We start from the raw sequence: 23,960 nt of genomic DNA, 5'->3' as shown, positions 1-23,960 counted from the left end.
ATTTGGTGTTACTTCAGTTCACCATGAAGTTGCTCAACTCACTATGAAATTGCACAAGAGGTAAATAAATACCTTTCCCGTGCATGCTGTGGCAGAGACGGGTTACTGCTGTACAGCTTTTCTCACTCTACAATATGGTTTATTTAGTATTTTTGCAGGATTACAATGAGTCACCTGTCAGTTTCCCACAGGCCTCCAGTCAGTGTGTCCAGCTGCCCTCTGCTCCGTTTACACACCATTAGCCGGAGTTTAACAGCCGGGGTGAAAGCGCCTGAATCCAACGCAGTGTTTACTCTTCAGCTCAGTTAGTTGCAGCCTTTTGCCTGAAAATGGGGCACATTTTCTACAGGCACAATGGGCGATTAGGCATGTAAATGTCTGACCTCAGTTTAAATGAATTCATCTGAGGCTATTTTGATACTTGATTAATAGCTTGTGCCAAATGCCAAATATTTGCCTGTAGCAGCTTCTCCAATGTAATGAATTAAAATGGACAGTTTCCATTATTATCTGCTATGGACTAAAAAGATTATTGATTCATTAAAAATATCTTGTAATAATCTAATATCTTGTAAATAATCTTTGTTTGTAGGCTTAATTAGAACTATATTTGATTTTCATCTGGTTTTTATGACATTTCCATTAAAAAACATTTATCAAACTGCTCACTAACAATGTTCAGGTGGATTTTAGCCTTTACATATACGATTACAATATAACAGGAATTCATTGAATAACGTCTGTTCCCTACTTTCAAGTAGCTCCTGCCCCTATGAACCTCATAGTGACTTCAGTGGTATCAGATACCCTGTGCAGTGCGTTGAGATGTTTTCAGTAAGAAAACGGCATCTGCATGTTGGTCAACCGGACAGTGTTTGACTTCAGAGTGACCTCTGACCCCGGGGTCACAAGTTAAGCTGTCACTTTCAGTGCTCCTCTGGTCAGTGGACAGAGAGCAGAGGTCAGCTCTGTGTCCACACGGCCATCACAGGACCTATGGACAAATGTTTTTGGGCTTTTTAAGCACAGACAAAGAGGCAGCAGCTCTTCACTTCAGTTGTGTCCGACGTGGTGTGAAATAAGTTCATTAGAGTCTTAATGGTGGGCTCTACAATATACAATATATACATGCTTATTTAATATTCTAATTGTCTTGGTATACTTTTGCTGTTAGTGTTCAAAAAACAACCTAAAAAAACATTATTTTCTTAGGAACATTTATTGATTATGTGTTCATGTCAGTCAGACTGCAACTGAGAAATTTCATGATGTATTTCCAAAGATTTAATCGTTAATATCTCTGTTTCTGAAGCTGTTTTAACATTCATTCTTTTTGTTAATTTAAGCTGATATCATATCTGTACTGAATTTCATTATGGGACAAATGTTTCCTCAAAAATCTGGGGTTACAGTATGCAAGCTGTTTTGAGTCCACCTCCTTTACTGATTTTTTCATTGTGTGAAAAACTTCATCACATGGCATGCTTAAATATACAGTAGTATACACTGTTTGGTAGCTTGTTTCCTTCTGTAAAACATTTTTCTAAATGTGTAACGATTGGACTAAAAGGACCAGAAAGTGCTTTAATAACAAATCATTTATTAAATAAATAGTTCAAATAAATAACATACTGTATATTCACAAACAGACAAAAATAAATTACAAAAGAGGTATTGGGAGATAATAAGCACACTCTTCACAGTAGACAATCAATTCAAGATCTTTGGCTATACGACATGCTTATTTTACAGAATCTCAAATGAAAGCACAGTTAAATAAGAAGACGTTTGTGTGGTGGAGCATAAAATTACTGAGAGAGGATTGTCCGATTTGCTGAAAGTACCGCAAGTCGGTAATCAACAAATACTGAACATAGCTGTCTAAGAGGGGTGAGAGGGTCTGATTCTTTGAAGTCACATAACCTTGTTCATGAAAATAAAGGTCAGATTTAGTCTTCCCAAGAAAAAAAACAGCATGTCGATTAGAAATAATAAAAGTGCCCTTGGCCTTTTTGAGACGATTGCAGTCTGGAGAATTGGCTCAGCCATTATCTATTCAAATGCTTTGCTGAATCTATCGCTTGAAATGAGAAATTCCTTAATCCCCTCCATTTTCCTCATCGGCAAAAACACCCTCTGACTGCAAAAATAAATTAGTTCCAGGCGGCCGGCAACAAGGAATATTAACAAGAAGACATGAAGGGAATATTGTACATCCAGGTTTTACACAGCCATGCAAAATACAAATTTGTTTTTTACTGCAAATCATATTTCAACACTGATCAGAGTGGAGGCCTACATGTTCAGCCATGTTGGGTCCACAAATTTGACAAAATGTTGCAGCTTCTGCATTGAAACACGAGTCACACACAGGTGACAAATGCAGAGACAAATCTGAGTGTTGAAGAAGGACAAGATCAGTTTTTAAACCCAGGAAAGGGCCCGAAAATCCACTCAAGAGTCTCTTTTCTTTGTATTCTGTGGGTCTACCAGGCCTCGGAGCTGTCGCAGCTGGATCCAGGTGATGGGACTTCTGTGTCACTGGTCAGGGCCCAGGGGTGAGAGGGGGAGTGCAGTTGCTCCATGTTTCCTCTGAGGAAGGTGAGCAGAGCGGTGGGGGAGTGGCTGGCCGGCTGTCCGCTCTGGCTCTCCAGCAGCTGCACCAGGAAGTTGATGTAGCGCATTGCCAGACGCAGGATCTCGTTCTTGCTCAGCTTCTTCTCCGGAGGGTGCGTGGGGATGAGCTTGCGGAGCTCTGCGAAGGCAGTGTTGACGTTGTGCTGGCGCCAGCGCTCCCTCGTGTTGGTGAAAACCTTCCTGGTCATGGCGCTGAGTAGAGCTGCAACAATCAAACCACACAACATTAGTTATTGACCACTTCGATAATCAAGTTATTGTTTCGGTCATTTTTTCGGCAAACGTGTGAAGCTTTAATGATTTATCTTTACGATATCTTTGGGGTTTTTTAATCTTGGTTGAGCAAAAAAATTAAAGAGATCATTTTGGGATTTTTTTTGACAAATTAGAGACAAAATAATTATTCAAAAAATAATCTGCGGATTAGTAAATAATGAAAATAATTTTGGTGCTGAGGAATGACTGGAAAGAGGAAGTGGAGTTGATGTATATCAGAGGGGAAACTTGCCACCTTGTCTCGCTTGTATCGAGAGATATTGAAAGAAACATGTATCACAATTTATTTTATTGTTTGCTGCTTCTCTGTGCAAAAAATAACTCTTTGTTTTTAATCCTTCTTAATTAAACATTTTTGGCACATACAGTACCCCTACAGTATTATGCATTTATCAGCAGTATATAAAATGTCCACCGATTATTTATAGCACACTATACTGTAGTTGTAGACATACATTTGTTAACTTCTTCATCCCTTAAAGGCAGGTGTATTGGTTGATAATGAACGACATAGTAAAACTGCAGGTGTAATGTAACATAAATGTGTTTTCATTTGACAGCTTACAACTGTTGACCATAGCTTTATGTTTATTACGCTTAAACAGGAATGTTAAACCGAGATCCAAGCACAATTTAAAATACATTTTTAAATGTGTTATTAAGAGACAAAGACCTATAAATTATCAAGAGAAGAAATGCAAAACCTGTTTTAAATGCACATAATTTATGTACAATTAAACAATAGCTGCAAGTTTAGAGTACACAATATCTTCTTGTGTGACAGTCTCTTGCTGATTAATTATTAACGTGACCAAAGTAGACACACGTGGCCTGAAGGAAGGGGGGAAAAAATCCTTCAGTAAACGATAAATGTCCTCACCTGTACGTGTAGAAATGTGCAAGAAAATCTCAGTCGCAGAGTCGTCCTCTGCAGGTCATCAGCTGTCCAGGAGTCCGGCGTAAATGTCCACTCAGTCACGTCTTCTCAAGCTTGCTTAGAGATCCTTATGGGCGAGAGAGGGAAGGAGAGAGTGGAAGAGAGAGAGAGAGAGAGTGTAAGGGAGGGAGGGATGGGGAACAGAGAGCGAGAGAGTAGGGGTAAGACTGCCGCATGCTCGCATCCCACATTTTATAGCAGGGTGAACCTATTGTGTGACGTGTGCTGTCGTGGAGCCTCTGTGTCATTGTGTGAGGTTGGTGTTAACTGAGGAGATTGTTAAACACACACACACACACACACACACACACACACACACACACACCTCCCCTAACAGCCAATGCACGTGGCTTTATGATTATATAGTCCACAACTCATCACTTTAAATGATTTTTATAGGTGTTTCTGTGCTAGAATGGATTCAGGACTCAACAGCTTTTTAAGTGACTGTTTGTGCTGCTTTTATGATTCATTGCTCATTTAATCCTTGACGGTTCGCACTAAAGGTGACAAATACATTTCCATTGATGTGAAACTGAGACGTTCGTCTCTCTGATCCTTCTCTTACTGCTGTGGACATTTGTTCTTTTCTGTTTCTCTGACATTAGGCATGGACAGCCCACCATCCCCTCCACCGTGGAAAAGACCTTGATATCGCTGCTTTGAGTTCAGCCTGATTGGGCCACAAAAGGTAAAAATACCATATCCAGATTGACAGTTGAACAATATGTGTTTTGTTATGACTATGGTAATCTTGTTGAGCCATTCCAAGGGGCCACACATAAATTACAGAGGAAACAGGGAGAGCACAGCGTCCTAACTCACCTCTCTCCTGCCACCCCTCACTCCCCTCTCTCCCCCTCGTCTCTGCCTCCCACTTTCAACCTCCGTTCAGATAAAAAAAGAAGTCTAGTTTAACCAATTGTCACTGTTCTTTTTACACCCTTCAAGTGTTGTTTCAAAGACGCAGCCTTCCATAAAAGTCTCTGTGTGGAGTAGGAATTTACATAATCCGATTAGGGGCTGGGATTATCTCCGGGCCTGGAGAACAGGCCCGATGGGGGCCGGTTTTCTGAATCGGCCATTCATGGGCCCTGCTGCACGGCCAAGAGGCTGCACCTGCAGGCCAGGCGCCGCCGCTCTCTGGCTCCATGCAGCCTCCACTGCGGGCTGAAGGTCTGCAGACACTCTCACTGCAGGACACTGTGGCCAGTGTGTCAATTTTCATCACACCTACAAACCAAGGTGAAGATTATACCTGAATGTAATTTATCTGTCATGCAGGTCCGGCCTGAAGGCAGAATGACGAGCTATAAAGCCACTTGTGGAATTAATTAGGTTTTAATTAAATGGAGCATTTTGATATGGAAGCAAGTGTTGAGAGTCTGTAGACAAAATGAGATGACTCATAAGGAGGGTCTCATGATGTGTACTCCTGCGGCTTTAATGACAGAGGTGACTGCTGTGTTTGTTATTTTAAATACACTGTGTTTATATACGTTGACAATTCCTGGTATTGTGGTTGCTGCTTAACATGAGAGCGACGACACTCAAAAATTGAATAGCAACAATTTTTATTATTGATTGTTAATCATTTCTCTGAAAAAAACAGCTTCTTTTATAAAAGCTTTTTTTCAAAACCTTTGACACACAGCCTCCCAAAGCTAAAATTATACACATAAATACTCACATACATGCAAACTACGGTTACAGTTTCTGTCGCAATGACGAGACATATGAATCACTAATCGCTGCAATGCCTGAATAACCCATAAATTAATGACAGTAGCAGCATATTCATCCAAGAGTCCCTTTAACATCAACATCTAAAATCCTTTTAGTATTAAAAAAAGAAAAAGTGTTTCATGGATTATTTCTGAATAAGTAAAATGGTTTGTGGTGTCACAATAATGGTCACGCTGAGGCTTGCAACCCTCACTCTTACAAATTAATTAACAACTATTAATTAACATACAAATTAGCAGCAACCTTGACCTGATACTGTTTTAAAGCCAAGCCAGGCAGTAGGAATAATAACCTGAATGCTTATTTGAGCTAATGAAGAATGCAGATGTGATAATGCAGTAAAAAATAAATTGAAGTTGAGTATTTTTATGAATTCAGATGAATCTGTCCTGCATCAGAAACGGATAATTGGTTATTGTATTAAAATGTGTTTCCTCTGCTGAGATTTCCTTCGTAAACGTACCTGCCTTAAATCAGCTCATGTTAAAGCAAACAAATGTGCCCCGCGGTCACAGGAAATCCCCCCTATGTCGTATTTACAGAGCAGAGAAGAAGCACACAGGTGACACAGTTAACTGCTGCCTGCGATTGCAGATAACAGCTGTGTGACCTTTACAGCTGCAGTCAAAGCTTAAAGATGGCTCGGGTTTAAACAGCCTGTTAATTCCCACAATATCTCTCCTTTCCTATTCAGTCCGCAGCTTAAGTATAGTCAGAGGGCAATAACTGCACCATTACACTGCTGTTTACCTAGCCTTCATATGGGGACTCCTTTGACCATCCTACAACCACAGCTTTTGTTCCTGTGCCATAAAAAACAAAACATTTAGTCTGTGTCTTTGTTCGTCCACTGCCGGTTAGACTGCCGAGGCCAGAGAGAGAGAGAGAAAGAGAGAAAGAGGTTTAAAATAAAAAAACCTGGTGGGGTATTGATGGTGGCCAGTCAGTGCTGGATGTGTCAGTCCAGAGGCAGAGGAGGCTTGGAGTCGATGTCCCCGGGGGTCGTCTTTGTCTGGGGATCATTCCTGAGGGAGCTGGCTTCACTCTGCTGGCTCGTGAAGATAAGCACTCTCTCCACATGCTGAGAGACGATGATAAGGGGATTGCTTCACTAAATGGAAAAAAAAAAAAAATAGCCCCACCATTGGAGCTGCTAAAATGAGAGGCGTTATCAGTTTAGCTGGGAAAAGACCCTCGATCCCACTCCTCCAACCATAAATCACAGTTTGTTTTTCACTACTGAGCATGCTCCATGTGGGGGGAAAACCAAAACAAAAGCAAAATGTGCATACAGCTGTTATCTTCATGCTTTATTATTACTTAGAGGCAGAATATAAACATATAACAAACTGTTTAACACATTCTAATGTAGTTGTCAGCAGATATTACACATTAATTATCTGTTTATACAACAGCATCCAGTTATGAATGGGTACAAGGTGCTGAACACTTAGATAATAAGTGAAGTAACAAACAATAGTTCTGAATTTTTATAACGGAAATAAGTCTAAAATCAACAATATAAAACACTTGAATAATCTGTAGAACACATTTTTTAAATATTAGTAAAACTAGTAAGATAATTATTAAAATGAAAATATTAAATTAACTTTTTGTTCGGAACTACTGCACTGAGCTGCAATTGCATGTTTTTTCCTGCTCGAAATATTAAAAAAAAACATTGTCGCTTGTTAAATATATGTGATTAAAATGCAGAAAATGTATTTAAGAAAATGGAAAGAAGCTAGTTAGAGAACTCTTTTGCCGCCAAAATAAAACGTCATTTCATCTGAATAATAACTCAGAACTTTCATTTCGCTGTTAATAACTGGAATGTAAAAAACAAATAACGAATAGATTATGTCCTTGTGGTTATCAACAGGACACAGAAAAACAGGTTTATGCTTAAAATAATCTCAGCCTCGTCTGACCATCACTGCGGCCGGGAACCTTCTCATAGCTCAACCTCCCTTTCTTCAGTGGTGTCAACACTGCAAAACAAACACAAGGAAATATCTCAATCACTTGTTGAACCTTACAAAGAGTTCAAAACAGACACGTGTTCAATACAAATGTAGCACAAATTTGAACCAGTTTTGCAGGAAATCTCCAAAGGGAAATGTAAATTAATGTGTTTCTATCCACTTAGGTTACACAAATCTTTAAAGGAGGTTTACTGACTAAAGCAGTTGGTGGCGCTGGTTATCCAGATGGGTGCCATTAAACCATTACAGAAGATGAAATATGATTAAAAAGTGTGCGTCTCGTCCAAATATATTTACTTCTGGCTCCAAAGAAATTCGATAGCGAGGGCCACAATGCCAAACATAGACTGTATAAAAAGATGGACGACATGACAGCTCCCTAAAAGTGGAGCCAAACCCTCTCTATCGCCCCCTGCTGACTGGCTGCAGTATAGCTCATAAAGCCCGCCTCCTCCATGTTATCAGATGTCAAACTATAAAATCAAAATACACGCCAAATAAATTTTCCTCAAACATGGTTTCTGTCATTATAGTTAGTTCTTATCATACTGATTTACGCCCAAGTGTTCATTTTTCTGACAAGTTTATTTTTAATTAGTTATTCGGTGCTGTAAAAAGGATGATTGACAGCTCTGTTGACAAATACGGCTCCTGCAGCTGATCTGTTCTGGATTAGCAGAGTAGAGGAGGAACGACGAGAGGAGACGTAACTAAAACAATCACTACAGTCATTGAAGTTTACATACCTGTGAACGTTAACCTCAGACCAACACAAGAAGCTGTTCTGCTGTTAAATATGCTGACCTTTGGGATCTTTGCTGTTTTTTTAGGTAAGTTAAGTGTGTGTTTTGGTTAGCGGAAGTGGCTACGGCGGCTCCACCCGCCGATCTCTATTGCACAACTCTGGCTCCAAATGACATAACCATTGCAAGATGGCAGCACCTGTCACAGGGGCTATTTTGGCTTCAATTTCATACAATGAGAGCATATGGAGACGCAACGTCCAGCTATATACAGTCATTGTGCCAAACCAATTAATGGCACAAAGGTGGTGATGTCCACTTCTTTAATACAGTCTGAGTGCAGTTAAATGTCAGACTGTAGGAAAACAAAATGTAAGTACTGCATTTCTATTTGTTTTTGTAATAATTTAAGGAACATTACTGTCTCCTCATTGCTCTACACAGATCTGATGTTTTGTCTGCAAACATTTTGGTGTCCTAGCTGGAGACGAATCTTTAATGATTGTTTAAGTCACACATACGGTGTGTTTTATTCGCTAAGTCTGTCTCTGTTATCCTTTGTTGCACTTTGCTTAATGGAAACCAGGTGGATGCAAACACACCTGTAGCCCCTATAACTCACCTGTTCCAACCAGACCTGCCGCCTCGCCTCTCCTCTTCCTCTCTTGTCCCAACCAGCATTTGGAGCCATAATTGGCTGACACTGTTGTTGTCTCTGCACTGTTGGTGAAGTAGAGGTCACTGCTTTGACCTTGACCCCACATCACAACCTCTGGAGAAGGGCTCAGGCCGTATGGTATGCAGCGGCTACCTGGATGCTGGATGCCATTGTAGACTGTAGAGTACGTAGTCAAGTGGCTTCTGGCTGGCTGCTGCAGAACAGGACTGTAACTGAACGTAGACGCCAGCCTGAAAGGACTCTCAGGCTTTGTTGGAGTCCACTCATTGTTCACTCTTTCAACAACTCTCCCCACAGCTCCAGCTCTGGTTCTCCAGCATGAAAACTCCACCTCCTTCCCGCCTCTTTCCTCCTCTCTCCATGGATCCCTGCCGGCCCAGACCCTCTGGAGGTGAACTTCTGGGCTGCCAAAGGAGGAACTCAGGTCGAGTCTGAAATCTGTGGTTTCATCCTGCACATTTGAGTCTGGGTCCGGTTCACAGAAGCTGTGATCAGTTCCAAACAGGAAGCTGGTGTCGGAAGGATCTAGATGGGGGTTGATGGGGGTTTCTGGTAGTGGGTCAGAGGTCATGTGCTTGGGGCCAACCGTGGTGGTCCAGTGGTTGTTTGTTGGGCTGGTTTGTTGGTTTGTCTCAGTGATGACTGTCTGAGACTCTGGCTGGTATTGGTCTGTGGTGGGTGTGTACAGGGAGGTGGTGTCACTGAACAGCTAAATCCAAGAAGAGAAGAGAGGTTACAAAGTGCTGAAAGGATTCAACTTTTCTTATTTTATGTCAGTTCTTCTTATTCTGTTTTTTGTGAAGAACTTTAAGTTTTTTAATCATGATTTTGACCCTGTAATGGAATAATAGTTGGTAACTCCAAAAATGTATTTGATGCTTTCTTTGTCACATATAAGTTGGAGAGCCTCTGACATAAAATATATTTAACTATAAAGGCAAAAAAAAAAATGCTACATAATACGCATAATATTTGACCGTAGTTACAGCTCAGATCACCTTGAGGACTTTATGCGACACCTCTGGGAGCAGCTGCTGCAGCTGAGACAGAGAGGCCACCAGGAGCCACTGGAAAGATGGTGCTCTGCTCAGCATTAACTGACTGACTAGAGGGTTAATACAGGGGAACTGCAGCAGACACTTTTCCTCCTGAAGCAGATAAGACAAGACGTAAACACATAAAACATAAAACTGCAAATAAGATTGAACGATCTACAGTTTTGTTTAGTTAAGGGCTTTTGTCTTTGTTATGATGTGAATAAAAAAGCTCAGGTTGGAGCCGTAGCAGCAGCCACTCATAAGGCAATTCATCCTGCATGAGTTGTCGCAGTTGACAAATCAAATATGAGACCACTCCATGTAGCTGCCTGATGATAAATCACCTCTGAGGGGATCACAGTCAGCCAGTCTCTGTCCAGGTAGTCGACAGGTTTCCTGTCACTGGTCATCAGGCTGTGGAAGCAGATCTGACTGATCCATTGGGCCACTTCCACCACCTCAGACACAATCAGCACCTGACAAATACGAAACAAACTTAAGTACTACTGGAGTACAGCATATTACACCACTGCAGCAACAAGGTATTTTAGAAAAACAGGAGCAGTTTGTTTTCGACCTTCACGTCTAGATCCTCTGACTTCATGCTGAACAGCACCAGAGACGAATAAACCAACACCAAGTTGTTGAAGGCTTCGCTGGAAAATCTACACAGACAGAAACACTTATGGTAAGCATGTGTGTACAAAACATGTCATATTGCCATATTTGTTTATATATTTGTGTGTGCGTGTGTGTGGACACTGACCCTCCTCCCTGGAAGTCTGGGCAGTGCAGAATGAGCCAACAGCAGTTGTATTGCAGAGACAGAGTTGTCAGCCTCATCACCACTCGCTCACTGGCTCGCTCCTGACATAGTTCCTCTTCCCCCTACACACACACATACACACAACATGACTTATACACATACACCAGCATACAGTTATGCAGAAACTACAATTAGATTAGTTGTTGCTAAATAAAGAGATTTTATTTTTGCAACATTCCCAAGCAATACCCAAGAAGCTCAGTAGAGGGAGATAGAATTTAATGTCATAATGTGTGTGTGCGTGTGCGTGTGCGTGTGCGTGTGCGTGTGCGTGTGTGCGTGCACGTGTGCGTGCACGTGCGCGTGCGTGTGCGTCCGCGTCCTTTAAAGGATGCAGCAGGTGTCTCTACCCCATGGTACCTGCACGATAATAGCGGTGCTTTCATCCACTGTGATCACTGCGTACTGATGGGTCCCACCGAGCATCTGCAATGAGGGACAGTGGCTCCTCTCCAGCACAGTTATATTAAACCTGCAACACACACACGCACACACACACACACACACACACACACACACACACACACACACACACACACACACACCTTTTAAACACCATATGGCATTTAAACGATAGCTTATCTTTCCTGGCATGTGTGGCAGAAACACAATTTTTACAAGCTGGACTGATTTATTCCAAACATCCTCTGAAGAAATAATCCATCTGCAGGGAAATGTAGAAAAGGCTCCAGAAGTGTCTGTTAACGGGCCAATTAATCACCATAGCAACCGCAGCAAAGGCAGTAGTTGTTACTCATGCTAGTATCAGCATTATTACGTTTCAGTAATTATGTCACATGGAAATACCTAGCCTTGAGGAAACGAAACAATAATGTTTTTCAGTGTGAAAAGTGACAGTGAGACTGTAAATGCATAATAAAGATTTTACCCTTATTATCTAAAGGAACGGCTTCATAAAAAGGAAAAACCACAAACTTACTAGCTACAGATATGATTCAATTAGACTAGATGTTTAAACGTACCCTGACTCAAGCGTCTGCAGCAGCAGTGGACAGTTTAGAAGCCCCTCAGTCACAAACAACACATACGGCACATTGTCCTCCAGGCACCAGGAGGTTTCTTCTGTCTCTGTAGGGTAAAACACACAGACATTTAGAGGGGAAAAAACACATTAATGTACGATACAGTGACTTAAATATTTTTGTGGCAGCTGACCAGTGTGGGAGACAACTGTGTTGAAGCAGAGGTGATTCACGCTCCTCTCTCTGCAGATTGTTGACCACGGTGACTGTCCTGGGTGGTCGTACTCCACCACCAGAGAGAAACACTTCCAGGGGAAATCAGGGCCAACATGCTGCTCGCACACCACCACACACACACTGTCTCGCATGCTGGCAGGACAAGATTAGAGTGTGAAAACAACACTTTGTTCAAAATAGCCCGGCAGCTTAAAATATTTCCTTTAACACATTAAAATAAATACTGTTTACTCTGGTATGAAAAAACACTCCTGATACTTTCACATAATTAAACCAGAGGTGGAAGAAATGTGTACACTGTACGTGTGTGTCCTCTGTTTTAGTGGCTGTATATATAAGATATTACATAATCACCACATATTCGGGATGTGATTTATTAGAGATGTGGTGAAATATACGAGAAGTAAATGTAAACGACACACTTTTACCTGCTGACCACACTGGCACCATTGAGCTTCTTCTTATCCTTCTCAGGACAAACTGCAGTTACAGCAGCACCTGAATCAAAAAACAGAAACATATTTAACTGCAAGACACACACAGCATGATCATGTGTCCGTTTCATTATTACAAGAAATATTACAAACATTCTCTTTGATCAGTGAGTTTGTTTCCCAGAATCTTAGATAAATTCAGTGGACTGGATTTATTACCTGTGTTTGTGTTTAGTCCTAACACACGACTTCACAGTGATATTTACTCATTGGTACTAGTGGTTTAATGTTTCCTAGGGACAGCATGAGATAAGTTCTTTCTGCTTGTACTCCACATTTCAGGGAGAGGTGCTGTACTTCGTTAACTTTACAAATTAGGAACCTTGCGCACAAATCAAATGAAAAGCTCATGAAATATAATATTTTTGTTATAAATCAAATCAAACTATCCACTTCGCCCAATGACAGCTGGGATAGGCTCCAGCCCCCCGCGACCCTGAACAGGATAAGCGGTATAGATAATGGATGGATGGCTCAAACTATCCAACAGCTCAAACAATTAGTTCTCATGCAAACATTTCAGGATTCCATCTTTTAAAATGTGAGGATTTACTGATTTTCCTTTTGATTATTTTATTAATTTTAGTATATTTTTTGTGATTTAGATATAAAGTTCATAAGGACGTTAAGAAAGCAGGACCAGATTTTTCTTGAGACCACGAGCTGTTTGTACAACTTTCTCCACAGCTGTGGCGGCAATTTCAAATATTATTGCTTCTATCGATTACAGAGAACACCAGCTTTGACTGTCGGGGGCTTTTTCCAGGGGCGAACTGCTCCTTTAAGTTAAGGATCTGTATTTTTCCTCCACTACTGATAAGTAATACTGTTGATTAATGAAACAACTGAAGGAGATCAAGAGTTACTCACCAGGCACTTGGTTCAAGCTGTTGATGATTAAAGATCTGTCGTCATCAGAGTCGACTGATATCATGACAAGAATCTACAGAAGAATAAAACCAAGATCATAAAAGTGTCGCATAAATATAAAATCAAGCAATCAGACTTTATTTGTATAGCACTTTTCATACATTTAAAATGCAGCACAAAGTGCTTTACACAGACAGAAAATAAATAAAAACAATGAAACATTGTGTATGCTGTTAAAACTGATCATGGGTAAATAGCAAAATGAGAACCGGGGTTTTACATTTCTTAAATGTGTTATTGGAAAAAATGAATGTAAGTGAATCTTGTATTGTTTTTTCTCTCATTTTGAACACTGACCTTCTCCACGCTGCTCTGTCCTTTCCTGCTGTGCAGCAGTTCAGCCAGCAGCTGCTGCAGCTCCAGCAGTTTGAGGTTGGACTCCTGGTGCTTGTGACTGAGGTAGAAGATGATCTGCAGCCTCTTCACCAGCTGCTGCAGACTCTGCTCTGCGCTCGCCTCAGTTGCCCGGGTCAGGTACTCTTTAGTGTATACCGAAAATGCCTTAAAATCTCAATATAGTTTATCGTATTTGACACAATTGTTTAGAGTCACACTGATCAACCACAAATATGAAAATCCCCAAGTTTTGGTTTTAATCCTTATTTTCTCACTGGTTTAAATTGAATGTACTCACCCAGATTGTCCTGTTAAAAACACTATTTCTTTCTGTATTAAGCTGTGAAATGATGGTCTAAGATGATTTAAAGTGACCTTGTACTGACCCAATGCAGTACTGAGTTCACACTTCAGCAGCAGCTCCTTTAATGTCACCAGAACATGAATCAGAGCTGCCTGGTTGAAAAGCACCTCCTGATCTGTGCAACACAAAACCAGCAGTAAGAACGTACACCTCTTCCAATGTAGATTTACTGCATTCATATATTTAAGTCTTAGTACTATAATATACAGTTGCAGAGTTGTATAAAAGTCTTTCTGTATTATGATATGACATTGGGTACCTTTGACCAGCTCTGTGTTCTGTGCTTGTGTCCTGCAGAGGGCCTTCTCCTGCTGTTTAAGGAGGAAGTGTGTTTGGTCCGGGGACAGGCAGCTAAAGTCTCCCCCTGCTGGAGCGTTGAGCCCGAGCTGTATGGCCGAGCTCAAACATGGCTGAGCAAAGGCCAGCAGCTCAAAGTAGGCACACTGCTGGCTGTCTATAACAGAGAGGACACTTCCTAAAACACCCTATCCATGCTGTTCTGCAAGTAGGACAAATTAAGAACCTTGTTTTGGAATATTTTAACAGAATGTGCTGTGACAGGCTCGTACCTGTAGCTTGGACCTGTACCACTCTGCTGTCCTGACTGACAGGATGACTGATGAGTTGGCCAGTCGACTGAAAAGCTGCTTTCTGCTCTCTGGTAGCGTTTCCTGACACAGCACCGCTCATGTACGTCGGCCTCCTGTCTGATCTTTGCATCTGCTCTGGAGGAGGCTGCAGCTCAGGTGGTCTTTGTTGCTCCTTCTGTTGTGCTGATAAAACAAGGATGAGATGATTTTACAAAGTGTAACATGAATGACTGTCTAAGCTCTGTATGTTATTTATCATTTTTATGAGACTGATGTTCAGCAAAAACATAAAAAATTATACACTTAAATACATCAGTACTTGTACCTAGTTATGGTGTCTATTTTTGATATGACCACAAGATGGTGCAAAAATCTAAAAACTAAATAAAACCCTACATGTACTGATGTCAATGATGTTATGAATTTATGAAAAAACATGAAGTACTTAAAGACTTATTGGCACTAAATAGGCTCTTTTCTTTCTATATGAATATTTGCAGGTAATATTACCTACCAAACGGCTATAACTGATATTTTTTTGTGTGGCACATCCATCCATTATACCATTTATCCTGTTCAGGGTCACAGGGGGGTGAGGTGGGGTGTGGAGGCTATCCCAGCTGTCATTGGGTGAGTGCCGGGGTACATCCTGGACTGATCGCCAGTCAATCACAGGGCTGACACGTAGGGGCAGACAACTCTTTTCATGCTGACATTAACACCTACAGGCAATTTAGATTCACCAATTAACCTAACAAGCATGTCTTTGGTCTGTGGGAGGAAGCTGGAGTACCCGGAGGAAGCCACGCATGCACGGGGAGAACATGCAAACTCCACACAGAAAGGCCCACTTTGTTGGAACCTGGATTCGAACTAAGAACCTTCTAGCTGTGAGGCGACAGCGCTAACCACTGCACCACCGTGCAGCCTTGTAAAAAAACATAAAGTTCTAAAGAGAAAAAAGTTAAGCTGAAAACACTTCAAGGAGGTGATAAAAATTAATTCCAGGCTTTAAAGCAGGAACAGCTAATAATGCTCTATTCAGTACTTTTAACCAAATCTTCCCCATAGGCATCATCAGTCTACCTGGAGCGCTGTCTGAAGTCTGAAGTGCTGCAGCAGCTGGAGCTGTCTGCTGAGACCTCAGCATCATGAAGGTGGACAAGGGGTCCAGGTCCTTCTCTGGTGGACGTCTTGTAACCAGCGGACCTCTGTGTTCATCTCTGACATTCAGTCTGGAGGACACAGCCTGCTGAGGAGCGTGCACACCTTGGTGTGGTTCACAGCCGTCTCCACCTGTGTCAATGTCGTTCTTCTGAGCAGAAACCACAGCTGAAACTTCTGAAAACCTTGTGTCAGAAACTTCATCTTTGTTGCTGGTGGTGGCAGAAGGTTTGTTTGTGTTGAAGGTGTGCATCAGAAAGGTGGTTTGAGATGTATCAGCACCGCTTTCTCTTTGAGGAAGAGGGTCTACAGTAACTTCGGTGACAAAAGCAGCACTTTTCGATTTCTTCAGGTGAGAGAGTTGAGCTTTGTTTATGGGATTCATGAAGGTGGATCCAGCTGTGACTGAGACCAGAGGAGATGAGATGAGTTTTGCGTCACAAACATACTTTAACAACCTCAAATATTGTTGCTGTTAGACAGGTTTGAAGCACAAGGCTACACACGCTTCTGCCAGTTAATTTCCAGATGAATGAAGTAATTATTGAGTCTCTCAAATGTCAAAAGTTATTACAATCATGAAGTTATGAACAACCTGACCATAAACTTTAACTTACTTTAAAAAGAAATATACATACATAAATGATTATATCTTGAATATTGCTAGTTAAACTATAATAAATCAAACATATTTGATGCTACTGGAAACTTCTGATTCACGGATTCACTAAACAATAAACATTAGAAAACTCACACTCCACATGTTCAGGTGACAGTTTTGTGAAGTCTTCCATCTTCTGCTCGGAGGGAAACTCAGACCTCAGGCTCTCTGTGAACTCACAGTTGCTGCACAAATTCACCTGTCGGGTTCCCGTCCTCATCTGTGACTGCAGTTTGTCATCAACGCCAACAGAACTTTCATTATCTAATTTTATGACTTTCAAGGCTTCAGACAGAGGCTGGAAGTCTGCTGGTTGTTCATGAATCTGAGGCTCTGCAAGAAAATGCACCAGATTAGAATCCTGTTCATTAAATTGTATGTAGGTCTCTCAACGACCAGGGTCTAAACGTGATGTCAACAGTCACAATTCTATTATATGCTTTGTATAAAAACACACCAGCCAACTACAAAGGATAATTCTCAATAAGTAAATAAATATGCATGTATTCAACTAGTATCAATAGTTTAAAATCAGTGCCGCAAAGGCAGAGACTAGCTTGACTACAAACTAGTGCAAGTAGGCAGCCTGAGGTGAATGATGGCGAATTACAATAGGTCGATTTCAGCATAAGCAAGAGTCTATGTAGAAACCTGCAGCTGTTCTGAACGGTCATTTCAGAGGTGACCTTTTTGGCTGACCGCCGGGGTCAGCCCTACACATGGGTCTGTATGTAACTGACTGAAGGTACTGGTTCAGAGCCGTAGAGAGAGGGAGTTGTGACATTGCAATGGCGGATCATGGAGCATATTGGACCTTCACTGATGCGACTCTCTGTCTATATTATATATATATATAAATATATATATGGCTCTGGATACTTTGTTCGGGAAGTAAGCAGGGCTGCTTGTCCACTGCTCGTCCACTGTCCTCACCTACGTCCGCAGCCCACACCTGCTTTCACACACGTTGTCATTAGCCTCATAAGGACAGTCCTTGTAACACATTGACCACACAAGCGCACATTGACGTGATGCAGTCAGCCACATACTAGGTTTTGACCTAGTCTTGTTAAAAATGTAATTCTGGAAAAAACACGGATTATGCAGTTTTCACTTTTTCACTGTGAACAATAAACACCCAAAAATGTGAAACCCATGCAAAATATGAGAATATCCACTCAAAGATATGGCCCCTCAGGAGGCATGGCGACATCTGGTGGTCTGCAGAACTTATAGCAGCTCCTCAAGACCAAAGCAGGACCTCATCTCTGCTGCTGTTTCCAGATCTCCTTATACATATATAATTAGATACCACATTCATGCCAATGTTCTTAAATGCTCAATATAAAAATAACATGTACAGCTTCAAGACAGCGCCAAAGGTTTCAACCTCCCTTTTGGTAATTTACACCCTTCACTAATGGTAAATAGATGAAATGCCCCTTTAATTACAAAACTGTAAAATTCAACCTTATAGTTACCTGCCAACAGAAAGCCCACCACAAAGGCTGGATGTTTCTCTGCCTTCCAAAGTGCCGCCTCCATCTCTCTCTGAGCTGCTGCTGACACCAAAGAGCTACATAACAATCATTAGTGTTAGAACTTTTCCAGGTGAAGTAGCACTTAATTAAGTTAACCTCTGAATCACCTCCCCTCTTAAAGCTATAACAAGTATGGATTTATCATCTGCATGCATTATAGCAGAATTGTACATTTAAATTTGTTGTGGGGACTGTATTGAGCATTTGGATTATGTTCATTTAAGCAGTGAAAAAATGGTAATGCCTTTCACTTCCACTTAGGCTTTGTTTAGAACTTAATGTTTATTACTTTATATATTATAGCATATTCACTATCTTTATGCCGTGGGAAAATTATCTAAAGCTAATCTGGATAACTGCTGTTCTTTTAGTCTGGCCTCATGAGGCCCTGATATCATCCCTCACCGTCTGCAGAGCGGGGACAACACTTCCCTTTGGAGTTGACATGTGGACGGACAGATTCTGGTGTCACTGGTCTGGTCTGGAGTTGAGGTCAAAGTCATGTCAAGCTCCATTTCAGTGGGAAGCTTCAAACGTCCTTAAAGGAAGATTACATTCCGTACAGATTACAGAGCGACAAAAAGAAATGCTTATAAAAGTGAGTTGAAAGAAAGTTCTGTTTTATTCTTGTTCTTATTATTTTTGCTACTTTGAAGTTCGTTATTTTTAAACCTGGGCACTATTTGGGTGTCAAAATGACTCACAGGAACAAAATACTTTTGGAATGGGGTGCTGGTTTAGCTCAGTCGGTAGAGCAGGCGCCCCATATACAGAGGCTACAGTCCTCGTCGCACTCATCGCAGGTTCGACTCCCGCTCTGCCAATCATTTGTGCATGTCAGCCCCCACGCTCTACTCCCCACATTTACTGTCTCTCTTCAGCTTTCCTATCGAATAAAGGCAAAAAGCCAAAAAAATAATCTTTAAAAAAAAAATAATCTTTTGGAATCAGTCCAGTAGATGGTCTCCACCGTAGCCGCGATACGGCCACAATGGCTGCAACAACCCTGGGGCAATTGCGCCCAATCAAAGTACGTCCACTTAGAGTGCTTGTTTTTGCCACTGACAGGCTCAGATTGTTACTCCAGGTGTCCGACAACATTACGGAATTGGTTCTGACAAAGATCGTCCTTTTTTCTAAAGAGTAATATTTTAGTTACTTTTAGTGTAGTCTCAGAAGTCAGAAGTCTCACTCAAGGAGAAGTCTCGCTCTGAAATCCCGTGGGTGGCGAGATTGATTGTATGACATTTGAGCCAGAGTATACGGACGAAGAGCTCATAGAAATCGCCTATGAGCACAATTGCCCCAGGCGATTATGTTGCAGCCTTTGCGGCCGTATCGCGGCTAGAGCCGAGGCCATGTCCTGGACCGATTCCAAAAGTCTTTGTTCCTGTGAGTCATTTCGACACCCAAATTTGTAAAAAAAAAAAAAAAAAAAAGGGCCCAGGTCTAAAAATAGCGAACTTCTCCTTTAAATGGATGATTTGAACAGCAGTTACTTTGATCACTGCTGGTGGATATAATGTGGTTAGTTTTGGTTAACAAGTCAAAGTAGAAAATATTTCTGTCCAAACATGAAAAAAGCGTTTGCTCTGTAACTTTTACCTGCCAACTCTGACTCCGCCAGGCCTCTGTTAATCTGGCATGTTCTGTTGGACTCATCTGGTATTTCATAATGGAAAATTTCCATTGATACTGGCACATCTGAAAGGGAAGCCGAAAACACGTCTCTCCAGTGTCGCGCTTTACTTTTCTATGCCTTTGTATTCTCTTCATCTGGTCTTTACCTTTATGAAGCACATCCAGGACTGCAGGTTGCTCATCCAGCAGTTCAGGAGCAACATTCATACGGCTACAAATGCTTGAAAAGTTGATGCGGTTTTCTGGACTCAGATTGATTCTGTCCACTACAACCGGCAACAGCAGAGACTACAGAGAAAAAACGGTCAGTGTTAAAATCCTCTTTCACATACGCATTCGGCATTTTTCATTGTCAGTTACCTCTTCTTTGATCAGTGACTCTTTACCAAATTCCTCATGTTTGTTTGCACACATCTGAATGTTACTGCTGTTTACATCAGGAGGTTTTTCATAAGGAGCACAGTGTCTGAAAGGGTTAAGATCAGACAAAACACAAACTAGGACATGAAATAGACTCGAGCCAATATAGTAACATTATTTGACCTTTAATGAGTGGATATTAGGATGCAAAAAACATATAGACTATGCAAATTTAAGATAAACACCTGAATATGGAGTCCTCAGAGATGGTCTGTCCTGTTGAGCTCAGCAGAGGATCGGCCACAGGAAGAGTCCTCAGCCGGGACAGTTTGGCTTTCAGCGTTGGTAAATGTTTCTTAAACTGTGACAGGTAATCAACAGGAACGAGCTCGTCCGGCAGGAGGATATCTCACATAATGAAACATTTTAGTCAAAGTCAAAACAGTCAAAATACTGTACGGAGAGAATGATGAAAGGACACAGACAAGAATATTAAGTTACATTTGTTGTTATTTCCAGGTTTCATCTGGTCAGTTGCCCACTTGTAAAATGATTCCTGGCACGGATTATTGATCTGTGACTCTTTTAATAGGCAAACATACTCGTCCTGGTCTAGATCCGTCAATGAGTCAGGATTAGAGCTGGGTATCACCTCCACATCCCTTTTTACCTCACTCAGAGTCACGTGAAACCTGGAATATAACAACACTTAAAATTAAAACAGTCTTGAACTACTCAATATGTAATTTAATGTCTGAGATTAAATGTTGTACAGTGAGAACATTCACATAACCTTTCAAAAGAATTCACTGGTTGCATTTTCCCTCTCAGGTCAATCAGCACTGAACCGCTATCAAAGAGTTTGCAGTCGGAAATCACTTTTCCTGAAACAAGTGCAAAAAGAGTCAATATAGAAGCAACAACAGACCAAGTTTGACGGCCCCTCTGTTGTCTATTTTAGTTGCACTCTTGCTGTAACAAAGTTGCAGCTTTTCTGTCCTTGGTTATGTTAAAGTTACATGTGACTATATGTATTTACACTTAGGGCCCTATTTACCCGGCGGAAGGCACACAGTCTAAAGCGCATGGCGCTAAGTGATTTAGGGCGTGTCCAACCCACTTTTGCTAGTTACATGGCGCACATTTTGAGCACAAACCGAGGCGCAAGCCGCAAAGAGGTTGTCTTAAGTCCCTGGATTATTCATAGCCGTGTTTTCAGCATAACATGAATCAAACCAATCAGAGTGTCAGCTGTCATTCCCTTTAAGAGCCTGTTGTGCTTGCAAGCAGGCATGTTGCTATTTATATGCCGGATTTCTGTCATTCTTCTTATATAAACGGGATTCAGATTATGCTGTGTACATTTACGGACGAGGCACAGCATTAATTATTTAAATCTCCAGACCGACAGGATCTTATGTTTATTAAAGTTCTGTGTGCTGACCATCAAAGAAAGGTTAGTTATTGTTGGTGCTGGATCACATGGCTGTATTCTCCATGCATGCATAATTGACACTGGATAGTGTATTAATATTTGTGGGCACGATTGTCAGTGTCAAAGGTAGTTATGTCTGAGGATTATAATAAATGTACCTCTTAGTTCTGTGTGTGTGAGTGTGAGTCTGTTTCTGCATGTATTAGAGAGAGTGCGCATTAGAATGCAGAGTGCATGGGGTGCTGGTTTATCTCAGTTGGTGGAGCAGGCACCCCATATACAGAGGCTACAGTCCTTGACACACTGATCACAGGTTCGACTCCTGATCTGCTGATCATTTGGTGCGTGTCATCCCCCACTCTCTAATCCCCACATTTCCAGTCTCTCTTCAGCTTTCCTATACATTAAAGGCAAAAAGCCCCCAAAAATAATAATGTAAGAATGAGAGCGCAAGATGGAGAGCTTGGTGCGGCAGTTTTTGGTCCGTGTGTGGCTCGAGTAGGAATCTCCCTGAGGTGAAGCAGGTGTGTTAAGCAGCAGTGAGCTTGTCCACGTCTTCCATCTTCACCAGATCAGTAACAAACCGAAAGCTGTATCATGATTTAAGGAGACGAGGGAAACAAAAGCTTGCCCTCACAGTCCTGTGTCCCATAAACAACGTTATTTCACTGTATCTGCTTTTTTCTTATGAGTCAAAGCGCAGCTGTGCGTCCCCATGTGTGTAACAAGCAGAGACTCATGTTGTGAACTCTCCGATGTATATGTCCATAATGTGCCCTCTTAATAGCAGAGATAGACTGCACCATAGACTTTAGACCAGGTTTTTGTTGGTCTATGGCGCAGTCGCTTTCTGCGTCCTCAAGATAGCAACGCGCCACCCATTTGCCTGACCAAATCTCATTTCAAAACCAACACTCCCACGGGCTCTAACAGTGACGCAAGATGCATGAAAATGACGACTGCATCGGGTGGAAAATAGCAATAACACTTGCGCTGCACGCTTGGCGCTTTGCCCCGGGTGTACGATAGGGCCCTTAGTCTGCAGTATGACTCAATTTAGCCCACTTGTACCTCTTATCCACGGTGTCCTGTATGTGGCTTCAGGCAGCTTGCCACTGTGGGGGTACAGGTCACTGCTACCAATAAAGTAAGGTGTTGGTAGTGCCAGCAAGTTCATCATTATTTTCAGACTGGTGGTGGTCTGAGTTAAAGACAGAGAGGGAGAGGAAAGAGGCAGAACATAGCTTTACAGTTTAATGATGATATTCAGATATTCTCAAGCTACAAACTCACCTCAAAAACATAGTCCAGAGCTTTATATCTGTTAGTTGAGAATATCTGAGCAGGTAAGAAGCTGCCGTTTTCTGACCTGTAAACATAAAAAGAACAATACAAACACAAAAAGCATCTTAATAACAACCTAAAACAGATACATTTAACAGGAGTCATAAAGTACATTTCTGAAATAATTGTGTCAATCACAAGTGGAGAAAGAAGTACTGTTGTCTTTTACTGAAGTAACAGTAGCAATAAGTGTTGGGAATAACGGCTCTTAGAGCCAGATCTTATGGCTCCGTTCCTTTCCGAGAGCCGTATGGCTCCAAGGTGAGGTGAGTGAGAGTGGTCAATATTCTCCCGTGTCAAGGCACACGCTTTTAAAATTTAAAAGGAAACAGCAGAATAATGTAGGAACAATTAATCAACGTCAATGATTCCCCAATAATTTATGATACAACTCTGTATGACTACAGAAATGTCAACAAAAAAACGACAAACTTGGCGGAGGGTTATTGTGTTGCTCACTGTAGGCACTATGTTGTGGTGACATGATTCTGCTGCAAGTGACCTAGTATAGCGGAGTTGCAGTTGAAAAAAGTTGCCTGTGGTAATCAAGCATAAATGGGAGCGGATTTAGGGCGGGCAGTGAAATTTGGGTACAACTATAAAAAGAACGGGTCTCTCCCAATGACAGTCTATGGTCTCTGCTACGACTCGGTTCCCGTCGTTCGCACCAAAGACAAACATCGCTCATCCCCCGTCCTCCAGAACCTCCACTGGCTCCCTCTTCCCAGGGCCGGCTCAAGGCATAGGCGATATATGCGGTCGCCTAGGGCACCACGTTCTGGGGGACGCTGGCTTGAGCCTAAACCATTTTGATGAAGCCCCAATGTTAAATTGAAGCCTACTGCAAGATTGACACCTTCACTCCTAACCTTTCTCTCTGCTCCGCTCGCATTAACCGTCACTCTGCCGCGCTCTCCTTCTCCAACTTCCTCGACCACTTACTCAGTAAGCACCTCCCGACACAAGTTACAAGAGAGAAGAGGAGAGATACATTCGGGCCCAGTTGGAAAAACT

The 23,960-nt window shown here is 41.7% G+C and overlaps 2 protein-coding genes across 2 annotated transcripts; both read right to left on the bottom strand.

The window, feature by feature from the left end:
- Positions 1-1,678: 1,678 nt before the first annotated feature.
- On the bottom strand, positions 1,679-3,975 carry tal2 (T-cell acute lymphocytic leukemia 2). The gene is made up of 2 exons (XM_069683592.1): positions 3,794-3,975; positions 1,679-2,839 (listed from the first exon to the last, which is right to left on the bottom strand). Exon 2 carries the CDS (start codon positions 2,823-2,825, stop codon positions 2,487-2,489), a length of 339 nt encoding a protein of 112 aa, XP_069539693.1. The 5' UTR covers positions 2,826-2,839; positions 3,794-3,975; the 3' UTR covers positions 1,679-2,486.
- A 3,526-nt stretch (positions 3,976-7,501) lies between these two features.
- LOC138609755 (protein shortage in chiasmata 1 ortholog) lies at positions 7,502-23,838 on the bottom strand. Its single transcript, XM_069682403.1, has 28 exons — positions 23,816-23,838; positions 22,896-22,971; positions 22,674-22,803; positions 20,961-21,051; positions 20,669-20,859; positions 20,413-20,575; positions 20,168-20,273; positions 19,954-20,095; positions 19,772-19,909; positions 18,572-18,704; positions 18,107-18,201; positions 16,719-16,958; positions 15,887-16,369; positions 14,780-14,983; positions 14,470-14,664; positions 14,233-14,325; positions 13,808-13,989; positions 13,451-13,523; positions 12,515-12,584; positions 12,043-12,218; positions 11,850-11,955; positions 11,227-11,338; positions 10,807-10,928; positions 10,618-10,705; positions 10,385-10,516; positions 10,002-10,214; positions 8,947-9,712; positions 7,502-7,587 (listed from the first exon to the last, which is right to left on the bottom strand). Exons 1-28 carry the CDS (start codon positions 23,836-23,838, stop codon positions 7,502-7,504), a joined length of 4,629 nt encoding a protein of 1,542 aa, XP_069538504.1.
- Positions 23,839-23,960: the final 122 nt, after the last annotated feature.

This window comes from Semicossyphus pulcher, unplaced genomic scaffold, assembly GCF_022749685.1.
Source record: "Semicossyphus pulcher isolate SPU_LCO1_2020_fin unplaced genomic scaffold, fSemPul1.0.p SCAF_6, whole genome shotgun sequence".
NCBI lineage: Eukaryota > Metazoa > Chordata > Actinopteri > Labriformes > Labridae > Semicossyphus > Semicossyphus pulcher.
The sequence above is the reverse complement of the archived record's forward strand: the minus strand, read 5'-3'. Positions and strand labels throughout refer to the sequence as shown.

Excerpts from the sequence above, each read along its gene's own strand:
- tal2 (XM_069683592.1), bottom strand. The coding sequence starts at position 2,825 with ATGACCAGGAAGGTTTTCACCAACACGAGGGAGCGCTGGCGCCAGCAC.
- LOC138609755 (XM_069682403.1), bottom strand. The coding sequence starts at position 23,838 with ATGCGAGCGGAGCAGAGAGAAAG. Across the intron at positions 22,804-22,895 it reads CTCTGGACTATGTTTTTGAG|ACCACCACCAGTCTGAAAAT; the intron begins GTGAGTTTGTAG and ends TCTTTAACTCAG. Across the intron at positions 21,052-22,673 it reads CAGGACACCGTGGATAAGAG|GAAAAGTGATTTCCGACTGC; the intron begins GTACAAGTGGGC and ends CACTTGTTTCAG.